The following is a 14,213-nucleotide window of genomic DNA, read 5'->3' on the forward strand; positions in this document are numbered from 1 at the left end:
TTGAGTAACCTGATCTAGTTACCTGATCTGCCCATGGCAGAGGGGTTGGAACTAGACAACCTTAAAAGTCCCTTTGAACCCAAGCAGTGATCGAAGCCTGTACCAGATTGTGGTCCCCTGCACATAGATTAAATTTTAAAGGAACTCAGAAATAGGAGTATATTAGGCAAATCAGTAGAAGCTTATGAATTTGAAGTTGATCTGCAGCGGGGCTGTAGAGATCAACAAAGGTGTCTGCTCAAACTCCTGATCTGAAAATAAATGGTTTGGAAGGATGAAGACCATTCACGTATAACATCATCTCTAATTTATGCTGTTTCAGGAGGTTCATAACATACAGAAAGAAAGGCACTAAAGATTTAGACTCATAACAGTTAATCAACTTCTTCTGCCATGTCGGCTCATTATTAATATTTGCTACTATTGTTTCTTCCCTCTACTTTTTCAGATAGTGCCCTGCTGTGAAGCAGTTTACGCAAACAAGCCACTTATCCCATCTGAAGCCTCCTCCTGCAGACAGCAGCAGTTAAAAGCACTTTTCTGGACTCAGCGCTGTGCCCCAGCAGCCACATAATTTAAAGATCTGATGCATTTTTACCATCACAGAATACTTTTGAAGGCTGTGAATCACTTAGCAATATAATGCATTCCCAGTCAGCTAAATGAGCTTGCAGTCAAGGGCATGAGCAACCGACACTATCATTAATTTAAATATTAACAGAGAGATTAATACTATACTTGCAATGGTTAAACACAAAACAGTGCCTAAGGCATGACTGACTCATAAGGCTAGTGTGGCCTGAAGTGCTAGACCTACCATTTCGACCATTTTGCTTCAAGGTATTTGCTGACAGCTGAATGGCGCTCCCGTGGCCCATGTTCTGGGGAAACTTCAGATCTTCCAGATTCCCATCTGTGCTTAGTCTCGCAACTTCCAGCTCTGTTTGCAAGAGAAACCGACACTAAGAAAAATCTATACTGAAATAATCTTCAACACAGTATTTCAAAGCTATGAAATGGTGTTCCAGACCGTCTGAGAGTAGAGGAATCAACTTACAACGCTTCATGCTAGAATGTGTTTGGGCTCCTATTTCTTTTTAAACCTTTGCCCTGAAGAAGTTTTAAATTTAATTAAAAAAAAAAAAGGCAAATAAATTCTACTCTCTGTGGAAGACAAAAGACAACCAGTTCTTGTAAACAAGAACCTCAGGATATTAAGGACAATGGTTAAAATGAAAATCTGAAAATACTAGTTCTTTGCCACTGGCGATTGCTACTTTGTGTAAATGTTATCAATGCTCGGGATCTGTATTCATAGAAATAGAAAGAAGAGTTGTTCTCATTTTACATATGCACAGTGGGAGTGCTGGTGCTTTCCATCATGCTTGTTTTTTAATTAAAATCAACAATCAGCTGAATAAAGACACAAATTTGTATGAAATGAAACACAATTGCATTACGATGAACAATCTCCCTGTGAAGCAATGCTCTCGTTGCTCTAGCACAGATTATACCCTCAAAGCCAAGAGTAATAAAGGCAGGTCAGGTGCTCATTTTCCATGGGATTTCAAGGGTAGAGAGCTGCCTTATTCCTTTAGGCTCTTTCAGAAAGACTTTGAAGTCCCGCAGAAAGGGACAAGACATAGCTAACAAATTGCACTCCAATTAATCTAGGGGCGAAGGCCAAAGTCAGGTTTCACAGCCTTTACTCTTCCGCTTGCTGCTCTTGATATTTATGGGATCTGTCTCTTACGGATGTTGTCAGTGTTCTCCCGGACGATGTCTGTCTTCAGCAGGTTATCAGCCAGCACAAAGGCACTGTCCTCCACGGTGTCGAGCAATTTGGTGGCTGCGCGCTGCTGTTCGCTTGCATTCAGGTCCCTCCACGCATTCAGAGCCTGTGGCTGCAGGAGGTTGTTCACCGTCTCCACCATGGCCTGCAGGGAAGAGGGATGGAGTGAGAAAAGGCTCTAGCAAACCTAAAGCACCATTGAGACTTCTGACATACGCTCAGTCCCATCCTCCACACACATCAATTTATAGGATGACGACAGCGTCTCCTTTCCCCCACCCACTGGGGCAGCCTGCAGTGGAGCTTGGCAACATTTATCCCATCAGATGGGACAGTGAGGAAATATTGACTTTATTCTAAATGCACGCTGCAATAGTGCTTTTCTGCTTCCGTAATCAGCAGCTCTGGGCTTAGGAAAAGAAGGAATTAGGGTGGGGTGGGGCAGGAGGGGCAGGAGAAAGATGAGGATTAAGGAAACATGCAGGAAAATAGATTTCAAAACCCATAGTGAAGCAGGTTACTGTTACCTGCAGCACCAGAATTCAAGAGTAGGTCTGGGGCACTCAAGGAAGGTATTTAGTATCGGCACAGGCTACACTCCCCTTAGAATGTTTCCCACCACATAACCTCTGGCAGGCAATCATGAAGACACAGAGATAGTTTAGTTATGCCACTTCATCCAGAGAAGCAGCAGGTGCCCACAGAGATTTAGATAAGACACTACATTTCAAATCACTCAATTCAGAAGGGAGTCAGCCCTGGGTAAGAGCTTCAGTCCCTCCTACAGTGCACCTTCTGCCCCAGGGCTGCCACACACAAAGAGTTCTCCCATGGATAACTTCCCACAGGTTAATCTGGATGCACACCCAGGATCACATGAAACAGTACTGGTCTCATAACTGCAAAATTACAGCAGTAGAGCCTACCCAACCTGAAGGTTTTTCTCAACCTAAAACCCCCGCTTTGTTACTAACCAGAGCTGACTCAACCACTTTCCATCTAACATTTTTTAATGAGATCAGCTGTACCAGTTGGTAGAACTGACTGTGCAGAGGAAAAGGAAAAAAAATTTACTTTGATCATGCTTTCTTCAGCTGGTTAGTGTCTACCCACCAGGCAGGCCTGCCCCACAAAGAAACAGCTCCACTGCCAGCTAATGCTGACTGTAGAAATCAACCTTCCTTCTGAGAGGAAGCTGCTGTTCTTTTTCTGTATTCCGAACACGTAGGCATCAAACCTACACCTCTGTTCTGCAAGCCAATGACAGTCCCATGGGATTTCAACACTTTGCAAGCCTAAAGTGTACCCTAGGGGCTCACTTTCATGGAAATACTTCAGTATTTACTCCTGATACTGTTTCTAAACCCACCAGTGAAAAGAAGTTACAGCATAGCACCTTCTCCAGCAGAGCCCTCAGAAGGAGCCTTACAACGGCAACATGTGGCACGGGGAATGTGTAGCATCCTGACTCAGTCACCAGTCATAGTCAGATAAAAACGAGCAATGGGAGAATATGATCACATCAAACTAGAATTTGATTTTATTGCTACATCCAGATGACCTTAAAATAACATTTCAATTGCAGCAAGGTTCAAGGAGAAGAAGAGACAGCTAGAACTGCCACTGCTGGTGCTTCAGTTTGGAAGGTTTCTCATGCCATCATGTTTCCTACTGGGAAACTGCACCATACTGTGCTCCTCTGACAGCACAAAGCTCCTACTCACCAAGCTACATTTATTTATTCATGATCAACTAACTCATTTGTTCTTACACCAAACCTCTCCTGCACCTTACACAGATATTTCCTTCCCTTGGCATCTACTGGCCCTTGTCCCTTGATTAATAGACAACGTTTTTCCTGAGCCTCAAAGACTGGTTTCCCAAAATATGCAGTAACCCATGCTTCAACCACTGAAATGGCTGAAAATCTTGTCTTCTAGTGGTACTGCTGTCAAGCCTTTACAATCCAGGACTGGAATCCCTTATTCCTTTGTTCTTAAGTGGAATTTAATAATCATAAATCAATTTGTTAAACTGATTATGAAACTGATTTTCCTAAATACTCTAAAAATCATCTTAACACACTTACTGTGTACACACAATAAGCTGGTTGACATTAATAGCCAAGAAGAAATAGTAAAAATCCATAGCATTTAAGTGTGGGTTTTTTCAGCGTTTTAAAATCTGGAAGCCTGATCTCTGTAGCTCTTAAGAAAGTTCTATAGTATACTTTGGTAGCTTATCTTGTCATAGGCAAAAAGAAGGTAGCATTCTTTTCCAGTGACCAAAAAGCTTGGCTATTTTGCGATGCAGGTTCTATACAATATGGTATTTTTGTTTAAGACCTTTTATGTATGGAAAGCAGAAAATGAGGGATTTTCTCCCCTTTCAATGTTATCACAGACTGCAATTTGCCTTACTTCCATGTAGCTTGGCTACTAAAGGTGTCCTTAATCTCTGCTAAAACGACATCCCAGATACTTTTATCAATATCTGAAGAGAGGAAAGAGTCTTTGCAGCAGATCCAGCTCTTGGCTCTGGATGGAAAGGTAATGCCTATTCATCAAAACATGAAACAGATGCTGAAATATTTGTGTTACGGTGAAACATCTGCTACAAAGATTTTTCATCAGAAAAAATTATTCTAACCAATGCATTTTTTATTTTGTTTTAAATGTGTATGCATGTGTGCACGCAAAGTTTGAGAGAGAACACCCATTAAGCCTAATGTGCCACTTCCTGCACAATGTGCACTCCCCACCCAATAGATCCATCCTCTTGGGCTAACCTGAGACCAGCCACTTCACACCACTTTGGGTCTGGGACCTAACACAAAAGCTCCAGAAAGACGTCTAAGGACTTTGGATCAGGACCTTAGCACGTATCTGAGCAAAGCTGGTAGACTGTCTTTGTTGGCATTACACCCCAGATTAATTTAGTCCCGAGCTTTTCCCAGAGGGTCACTCCCGTCACCTGTCTCAGTGCATTAATCAAGTGTTCCCCACATTATATTTCTGAGTGCAGCACTTCATTATGGCCGAGTGCTGCGAGCTGAAGCCAAGGAGATGAGGTGCTAATGAAATGTTTGCATTCTGGACAGGAGTTGAGGTAGGTGTTTAAATGAAACAAAACAGCTGTTAAAGCAACAGTGTCTTGTGAGACAGAGACGCCAAAGGCGAAAAGTTGGGCAGGGGAGTGGGAACTGTGGGAAGGCAGGCACACATGAAAAGGATAAGCCTGTGTCTCTGTATTTAAGCTGAACCTTCGTTGTTTAGGTGGGTTTGGCACCTGGTCCAACGACTTTGTGGACTGATGAAGCTCCAACATAAAAGAAACAGCTGTACCAAACTCCCAGGACTGCCTCTCAGTGACCAGCTGTAGGAGAGTTACCCTGACAGAGGACCTTTAAAATGCAGAACGTATGAGAGAAGTGTGCTTAGGAGCTGATGGCTTGATAGGTTTTGAGATCCTATCACCTGAGATCCCTGGTGATTCTGATAAAGGTGGGGACTTCCACAGGAAGATAGGGAAGTTCTGACCTAGTTTCACTCCACCTTATTTCAAACATTCAACATCCAGCCAAGAAAAGAGCCCAGATACTCTAGTTTCTACCCCCACTGAAAGCAGAAGAAACTAGGGCAACTATTACCCTCATTTTGGTGCCCAAAGTCACATGAGATTATACCTGTCTATGGAGAATCCAACATCTATTAAAAGATACTGCATGACTGCTTCACTGAAGACCCTCTCCTTGCTTCCCAAGCTACATTTCCTCTGCTGTTGTTTTCTTCTCTCGCCTTGCCTGATCATTCTTCCAAATGCAGCTCAACTGTGAGCCTCATGCAAAATAAAAATGTGGAGCCTGGAGACCAAACATACCTCAACATCATGCACAGCATGGCAACAAACCAATGCTGTGGTTGCTTGGGCTTATTGAATAGGCAACACAAGCACACACGTGCCGCAGGAGAAAGACACAAGTAACTCAAACGACATGAAGGGAAAGCTATCACAAGGCATAACTTGCTTGTTTGTAGCCTAAGATCAAATGAGGGAAGAAGGGCATGTCAGAAAGGAGCCAAGAACAAAGCATCCATCTTTCTATCCTGAGATATGTGGGTGTAGCTGCATTCGGTGTGTGATGTCAGGGTATCTACACATGCAAAGCCAAACCCTCTAATTACAAGCCTCTAAAGAGCAACCATCCTGGGTGGGTCAGAGAATATGAGACACAGTGGACCTTTCATGTCTCCAGTAGTGACTACAATTGGACATAGAGAGAATAACAAGAACCTGCCAAGCACAGAAGACAAATCCCATGATGGTGATCCCTGTCATTATGTGGTTATATAGCACCACAGATTGTATGTTCAATGCAAATAAATGTTAATAAATTGCAGAGGGAGATTTTTTCCCAAATAAGGGCATATGCTCACGGTTTCTTGATTCTGTCCTGAGGTTACAAAATGGAAACAAAATGTAAACCTTCCTTCTCAGACATTTACAAATTGGTATTAAAAGATGTATTGTAAAACGGCAACTAATTAGGAGCCTTACAGTAATTATACATTACTAAAAGGCCAATTGTACATACCCCATTCATTTCCTTTGTGACAGCTGCTTCATTTTGTAAAACTAAATTTTGCTTGTTCATTTATTTTTCCCTTCTCCCACCCCAGAAATGCCTGGTGAGACTGTCTGGCTATGTGGCACACTGTTTAAACCTAGGAGGTGACTATATATCCAGTGATACCACATCCATTAATTTCTCTCTCACTGTACCAACGTCCAAGACACTTCTGTTTAACAAAAGTAGATTCTGCAATGTAAAAAACTGGGAGATAACACTGAAAATCACTAGGAGATTTTAGATGTACTAAGCTCATTGCCAAATTTGGGACCAGACTGCATTGTGTTATGGTGCTTAAGCAAGCAACTCTAACCTTAGAAAACCAGCAGCTCTTCTGGAGTTACGACCTCTTTAAATGTTTATTGTTCATTTTGGTCTCTTGCTGAGCAGCTGATGGAAGAACAAAAACCTCAACAAACTTACAAACGGAGGAAATACTGCTTCATGGCAAGTAAATACCAGCAGGTCCTACAGTGGATACAGGTTGGATCCTTCTGCAGAGTAATTTTCAAATATGCAGTTTGTCCTTCCTTACAAAGGAGCACCTCCTTAAAAGGAGACTGAACACACTGTACATGTCATTTTTCATGGAACCTACATCAAGGTCTTACCTCCTGCAGCAGGTTTGGGAGAATGAGGACAGTGGCATAAGGCATTAAAGCACTACTTTTGTAATGACATTTCTAATTAAAATATCTGCATTTTATAACTTTTAAAGCCCTATCTCATACTGCTAAGACTTCCTTGATCTCACAGGAATATCTCATGCAGTGCACTTTCAAAAATTAGGATAGAAGGAGCTACAGCTTTGCATAGGTAGACTAAAATCACAGCTAGTGCATGAAGCAAGCAGTGCTTGTACAGCTACACCCTGTACCAAAGGTGTTTGTCAACACTGTCTCATCAGAAATGGTTTGCTCACCCTTTCTGAGAACAGAAACGCTCAGGCTGTAGAGTGCAATCACACAGGCACAGCCCCAGGCTGTGCTTATGGTCTGAGCTTCTGGTCACGCCTGAGGTCTCCCCATACTGCTTCTAAACAAGTGCATCATTGCCTTTACTTAAAGAATGCAAAACCATTACTAGCCCACTTTCTAATAGCTTGAGGTTTTACGGTAAATCAGCAGAGAAAAAAACCCACAAAACTCCTTCAGGTCCACGCTACACAGTGCAAGTGAAAAGCCTGTCAGAGAGTAGATGCGCTGAAATGTTGATATGGTACAACGATCACAATGTTATGCTCTTTTTTTCCCTTTTTCCTACTGGAAATCAGTGGTACTTTAAAAAAAAAGCTTACCTGCCTCCTTGCTTAAGAAAAGGGTGGTTTTTCTCTGTATTCATATTAAATGTCCAGTGCTAAAACAAACCCTTTCCTTAAGCTATCAATATTTGCAAGCCTCCAAACTAATTGAGTTAAAGGCACAATCAATGCCATTGACGGCAAGTTCTGCTGGCAAGTTCTGCTGGAAGTTGTTCAATTCTTGCCTCTGGCCAGAATATACATGGTCTAGTTAGAATGGGCCCTTTGGAGGAGAAGGTCAGCATGAAAGTATGGATCTGAGTAGGCAAGTGGCCACTTTTGGCAAGGTTATTGCATTGGAAGGGATCAGCTCAGGAAATTACATGTTTTATTAGAGTGGCAAATGAACAGCACCTCAATCCCACTACATAGGGGTCATCAATCAAAGGGAAACAGTCGTCTACTGTCTTGGATTTCAGGACAAAAAGAGATGCACATACCACTTCTTCACCTTCCTAAGCCAGGAAAATGTCATTTTGGCTAAAGGATGGCATTAAATCCTACTTCCTGGCTCAGAAATGCAAATTCAAAATCAAAATTTTTCACTGGTCAAAGCATCAGTAAGCACACTGGAGATATTTTCTTACAGGAAAGCCCAGCCACTGTCTAAGGCTTTATAAAAGGCAATAAGGTCATCACAAAATGGTTATAGTATTCAGCGAAATGAGCAAACTCATATTTAAACTGAAACTAGCTGAACCACGGTGAGTGTTTAAAATAAACAAATAATTTGAATATCTACTGCTAATCTCCACTTTTGCCTTCAAAAATAAGCCAGAAGCACTGGCCCACATCTAGTGGTGATCACCAGAGCGATGACTGGGAACTGATGGTATCAGTTTTGGTAAACTGAGACAAAACGTACTCCTCACGGCAAAGGCAAGAAGAGGACTTCACATGACCTTTCACAGTGATTTCTAAAACTGCTCCACAGATTGCGAGCACAGGCTCTCAAGAAAGGTAGTGCAACCTTCTCTCTTCAACGATACAGCAAAATGTTTATGCTGTGGTTACAGGAACTGTATGGACTCAGAAATGGCCTGAATTCTACCAATGCTGAGAACTCACTGTAGTGAGAAGAAAGGCACTGACCTTTATTAAAATTAGGCCATCTACAAAATGCTTAACTATGAAAATAATGGTCTTTCACTAGGCATCCGAGGTTTCCAATCTTGGCCCTGAACTACCAATAATCTCCTAATGGGAACACACAAAAAGAATAGGAGATCTGAGAAATAGAACAAGGTTACAAATTACAGGTTATGGTTTTGCTTTACTTAATATATGAGGAAGAATACTTTAAGGTCAGAAGGCATCTGTAGAACTGTAGAAAAAAAAGGAATTGATTGGGAAGAAGGAAATAACATATGATCTATTTCACCTAATGAGATCTTCCCCACAGAATGAACTGAGAACTGCATTTATGAATCATCTGTATTTGCTGCCCTACTGTTTGGGATTTGAAACTATACAAGCAACGGCTAGAGAAATTACACCAGGGAAGTGAACAAAGTTGTAGCAAGAGAGGGAAATGGGTCACAAACAAGAAATGCCTCTTTGACAGAATGTCCATAGCCTTCAAGGAAACTCCTAGGGAGTCTGTGAGACTTATCCTTTCCTACAACAGTTGAAATCAAAGGGATATCTCCCACTGAACCCTATGACAATTTATACTGAGACTTTTTACCAGTGCCACCAGATACCAGGAGTGACTCAGCCTAAAGCAGAGAGTAAGCACAAAGCAACAAAGAAAACACCAGAATTTTTTTTCTCAGTTTATCTACACTGCATGAGTAACCATAGGTATAGGTCAGTTGGTAGGTGGAGGACCATGGGGTCACCTTTCTTTTTAACATTTATGCAAAGAATTTTGGAGTCTGGTGACAAACCCAAGGCTGCTGCTTTGATCCTCCGCTCCCCTAACAATGGGCTCACCACAGCAGAAACACGCAGGGCAAGGATTTCTAGTTTCACTCTTGCTGACACAAATCAAGTGCAGGTTTCTCAAGCTGTGAAGTATATTAAGTTCAGAGAGTTTTAACAAAGGACTACCAAACCGCAGAACCACGCTGCGAGTCACACTTCTTTCAGATGTTCTTTTAATTATATTAAATGAAAGTTTTAGGCACTTTGATGCTGATGGGCAAACATCTTGATCTCTTGAAAAAGCTGCTGAAAGTACTCCCTGTAGCTATAGTTAATATACAACATTGTATGCACACTGCTGGCCAATTTATTCCAGCCACTTTAACAATGATACCTCGCCTGACAGGCTGTGCAGAATAGCATCAAGAGTCAAGCAATGCACAAATCATTAGAGGGCTCTGAAAGTTGTTTGACATACACTGCAGAGCTCTTTGTCATACAGCCAATTAAGTGACCAAACAAGGAACTTGAAAACGTTCATTAATTTGCCCCTTTTTATATAAATGGAGGTTAGAGTCTTTCTTATCACAGGCACAACAAAAACACAGGCAAAACGAGCATAATTCAATTTGTGCTCCCTCTCAGAGCTGCAAGTGTCTTTCGTTTAGTCTTCATGGAAGTTGGGACCAGTCATGCAAGCAAGAGAGAAGTGGGACAAACAGAATTAATCCACTTTAAGTAGTACTGTCTAAGTCCCAGATGCACCTTTTATCTGCTGAGAACTACTGGGTTAGCAAAAAAAAAAAAAAAAAAAAGAAGAAGGTCTCTTCTACTCAGCTCTAAACTTAATGCCTTGAATCCTCTGAGGAAAGCCTTTCATTTTTTGCTTAGTACAGCAATTCAAACAGCCCATGCTTCAAGTGTGAAGTAACTTCCAGGAGAACCAGAAGGACAATTCTGACTGCAATCACCCGCCACTGTCTTGATACCTGGAGCCTGCCAGCACGTCAGCACCAGCTTCATGAGTGGCTCTAATGACACATGCACTCAGAAGCTCTTGTGACTGTCACAGAGCAGGTGGCACCTCCATAATCTTTGCCATTTGCTATACAGATCAGCGCAGCATTACCAACAGGGTCAGCTGATTTACAGAACAACTCAGGATGGGAGGAACCAGAGCAGCAAACATCTTTAGACAAGGAAAATGCTGCCTCCTTTCACCCCTTCCACAAAGTTGCCACTCACACTGTTGTATTCACCAGCTTCCAGCTTTGAAAACACTGAGACTGACTTTATAAAACAAAATTTAAAAAAAATAACTAAAAGAATGGGAACCCTGTGAAGTTTTAGTCTTCCAAGATCCCAAATGCAGCATGCAATTTCACATGGGAAGAGGCCACTGGCTGACATCGCAGGAAAAATCATTGGTCTCATGATGCCCCAGAGCTGCAGCCCACAAATCCAAGTGAAGCAAGGAGATGAGCTCAGATTTTGCAATCAGATGAAAGTATGATAAAAAGACTGCAAGCAAAGGTGTAGTAGGAGTCTTCATTAAAGCTTGTGTTTTCAGATAGTAAATATTACAGCAAAATTCTCCAATTTTTCCCCCATGTTTAAGCTTTCTGTGTTAATATAGCCTCACTTATCACATTATGTGAGTACTCAGCCCTACTTTTTTCCTTCACTACCCCACCTCCATTCCTAGAGGCCAGGAGAATTGCACCCATGGCATTTTAAGTAGGGGAGCTGAGAAACAGTGAGCACATGACACTTGCTGAGGGACATGGAAGAAATCTGTGACATGAAACCCAGTTTCACAACCTCCAAAACACAAAAATTTCTGTTTTATACAACCCTAGTGCTTCAGTTAAAGGAGAAACACCTCTGGAAAATGAACAAATATAAATTCTAAAAAAAAATACAAAAAATTCTTATCAGCTTACATCACACACTAGTCACCAAACTAAGCTATGTTAATCAAATGCATCACCCATTGTGACTCATTCTCCCATGGGATGACTTTTCCATCCCTTTCCCAAAATAGAGCGCAAGAACAGTGCACTGCAGAAAGGCGGGCATGAGAGATGTAGATCTCTGCTCTCCAAAAAGCCACACTCTTAGCAAATGGAGCACCTTTTCGAGGCCACTCTGCCATCTTGGTCAGCTCAGCCTAAGCTGACTATTAATTAGTATCATAAATTAAAGCCCATGTGGCTTTAAGATTGAAAACTCTTCCAGCAATTGCCTGGTCATTATATTATTATGTCTTTATCATGTCACTCTCAGGTTGGTTCTTGTTGGATTTTTGAGACAAAAAAAGATCATTTACTGCACTTGAAACTAAAGAAGCAGCATTTTTAACCTCCAGTAAACAAAATCTCTGAGCTTTTAAATCAACCAATACTGTGAAACTGAACAAATTAAATCAGTGTTTGTTATAAATATAAAGGCACCCAAAGAAATGAGATGACCATCTGATAATGTATTCCCAGTCTCATATTTGAATAAGTCACAAAATTTCTCAATCTGTTTGGTATGTTTATTTATAGTCATTTATTTTGGCCTTAAGAGGACTTCACACCCCAATTGCTTCAGGGGCTCTGTCATGGCTACCTAAATTTTCAGCCAAAGAAAACAGTAAGACTGATTTTAGCAACTGTTATCTTCTCAAGTCACCCTCGCCCTCCCAAAAATCCACTTTTTTGATATTTGTAATTTCTGGACATCTCTCACATAAACTTTGTACTGCACTTTGCTTTGTCTAAGGAGTACAGAACAGAAGGTACACTTCCAGCCCTGTAAGCCTAATTCATCCATGAAGGCTTTTTAAACTAATGGGATTAGCATAAGGAGATCATGTTAGCAAAGTTGAACACTATTTCTCTGCCCTCAGAGAATGGCATGATTTCCCATCTCCCATTGACTTTACAAAGTCCATGGTTTCACCATTTAAGATTTGTTGAAAAATCTCTGCTAAATTTCCTTAGTCAGCTCAGACATTTCACCACCTGGTAAAGGATAAGTAACAGGAGTATCTGCAGTCACATTTAATTGCTATTACAGATAACCTCGCCTTCACAAGATTTTTTGATGATTTTAGATACACAATTTTCCAAATGGAAAACTGTATGAAAATATGTCCAGATACATTATTTTACCTCCATATAGTACAAAGCAGAGTTGGAAAGGTTCAATTAGGTCATCTAATTCATTCTTCAAGCCCTCTGTTACAGGACTGTCCTCTTCAATATATGTACCACATTTGTCCATATTTATACTAAACGGCTTAAGCAATGAGCTTTCATCAGTTTTTGTCTACTAAAAAAGTAGGTGCATGATTAATGTTTAAACACACAATCTGCCTTTCCAAGTGAAAGGGAAGGAGTCCTTGAAATTAAGGGTAAACTGGAGTTTGTGTAGAATATTCAGGCTTTATTCTATGAAGGCCAAGCTTTCTGCAGAGTATATTAAACTCACCAATCCCTGTTGTTTGAAAAATGACAAAAAGACCAGGCATATGCATCAACTCTGTATGCCTGTGGAGCTAGTGGAAAGGACAACTATGGATCAGGTAGCACCAAGGCCCCCAACAAGATCGTGTAGCCCACAGTCAAATCAGCCTCACCACTTTTCCAGTGGTAGCAGTAGACAAGACAGCTAGCTTGGGAGTCAGCATTGCACTGCAAACTTTCCTAAATTCCTTCAAACTAGAAAACTAGCTGCTTTCTCTGGGATACCAGACAAGGGATGTGTAACTCCATAACTCATCTTTATCCCTTAATGTATATGGAAGGGAAAAGGTGACTCATGACATTTTCCAAAGGGAAGACAAACAGATTACCAGCACAGAGAGGAGTTATTTTATTTCTAATGTTCTAGAAATCAAGACCATCTAATCCCACATGCTAAATAAAATACGCACTCACAAAATAAAGTCAGTACTGACTGTAGGAAGTCGAATTTTGTAGGAAAGTTCAGTTATAGACAGTCCCCTCCAAAAACATAGGGTTCATTTTTACATCTCTTTGTGTTACACATACACATATAAATAATACTCAACCACCCATAAATACAACATCCATGTTCACAAGCACAAGACAGAAATTAGAAGGTAAAACATTCACATTTCTTAAAACAGCATTAACTCACCCACAGTATACAAACAGGTTTATATAAAAGTCACTGGAGCAATGTTATAAGGCAAGGTGACAGGATTAAAAAAATAACCCAAGGTCCTACCTTGAAAAGCCTACAAGCAGGTCTTTCCAGAATGTTGGGTCTTAACTTTGTTCATATAAAATATGAGGCAAGCCTATGAAAGTTGGGCCAGAGCTGGATGAATTTCATGGGATGTTATGTTCCTAACTCTAAACTTACTTTGCAGCACTCTCCTCCTTCCTACATCCCTCTGTGAGACTCTGCATTTCATTATGATCCTACCTCCTCCCTCATGCCAAGTGTTGCCACTTTGAATTGTTTCTAAATTTGAAAGGGTAAGGGAGGAAGAAAGAAAACTAAGGAAATGCAGGTGGCAGTTACATGAGTGACATGCTGTAAGCAAAATCCAGCTGGTCTGGAGACACCTCCGTGAGCAGCAGCTTTGCATTCTTTACTTGCGTACATCT

The 14,213-nt window shown here is 41.1% G+C and overlaps 1 protein-coding gene across 27 annotated transcripts in view; it reads right to left on the reverse strand.

Moving 5' to 3' along the window:
• ADGRL3 (adhesion G protein-coupled receptor L3) overlaps positions 1-14,213 on the reverse strand; it is a 513,383-nt gene that overhangs the window by 79,985 nt on the left and 419,185 nt on the right. For all 27 annotated transcript variants that reach the window (XM_032685704.1, XM_032685699.1, XM_032685696.1 and 24 more), the window contains 2 exons: positions 1,754-1,937; positions 818-940 (listed from right to left, as the gene is read on the reverse strand). In XM_032685704.1, coding sequence (XP_032541595.1) covers positions 818-940; positions 1,754-1,937 — 307 coding nt within the window. The remainder of the gene's footprint in view (positions 1-817; positions 941-1,753; positions 1,938-14,213) is intronic.

Source organism: Chiroxiphia lanceolata, chromosome 4, assembly GCF_009829145.1.
Source record: "Chiroxiphia lanceolata isolate bChiLan1 chromosome 4, bChiLan1.pri, whole genome shotgun sequence".
NCBI classification, from domain to species: Eukaryota; Metazoa; Chordata; class Aves; order Passeriformes; family Pipridae; genus Chiroxiphia; species Chiroxiphia lanceolata.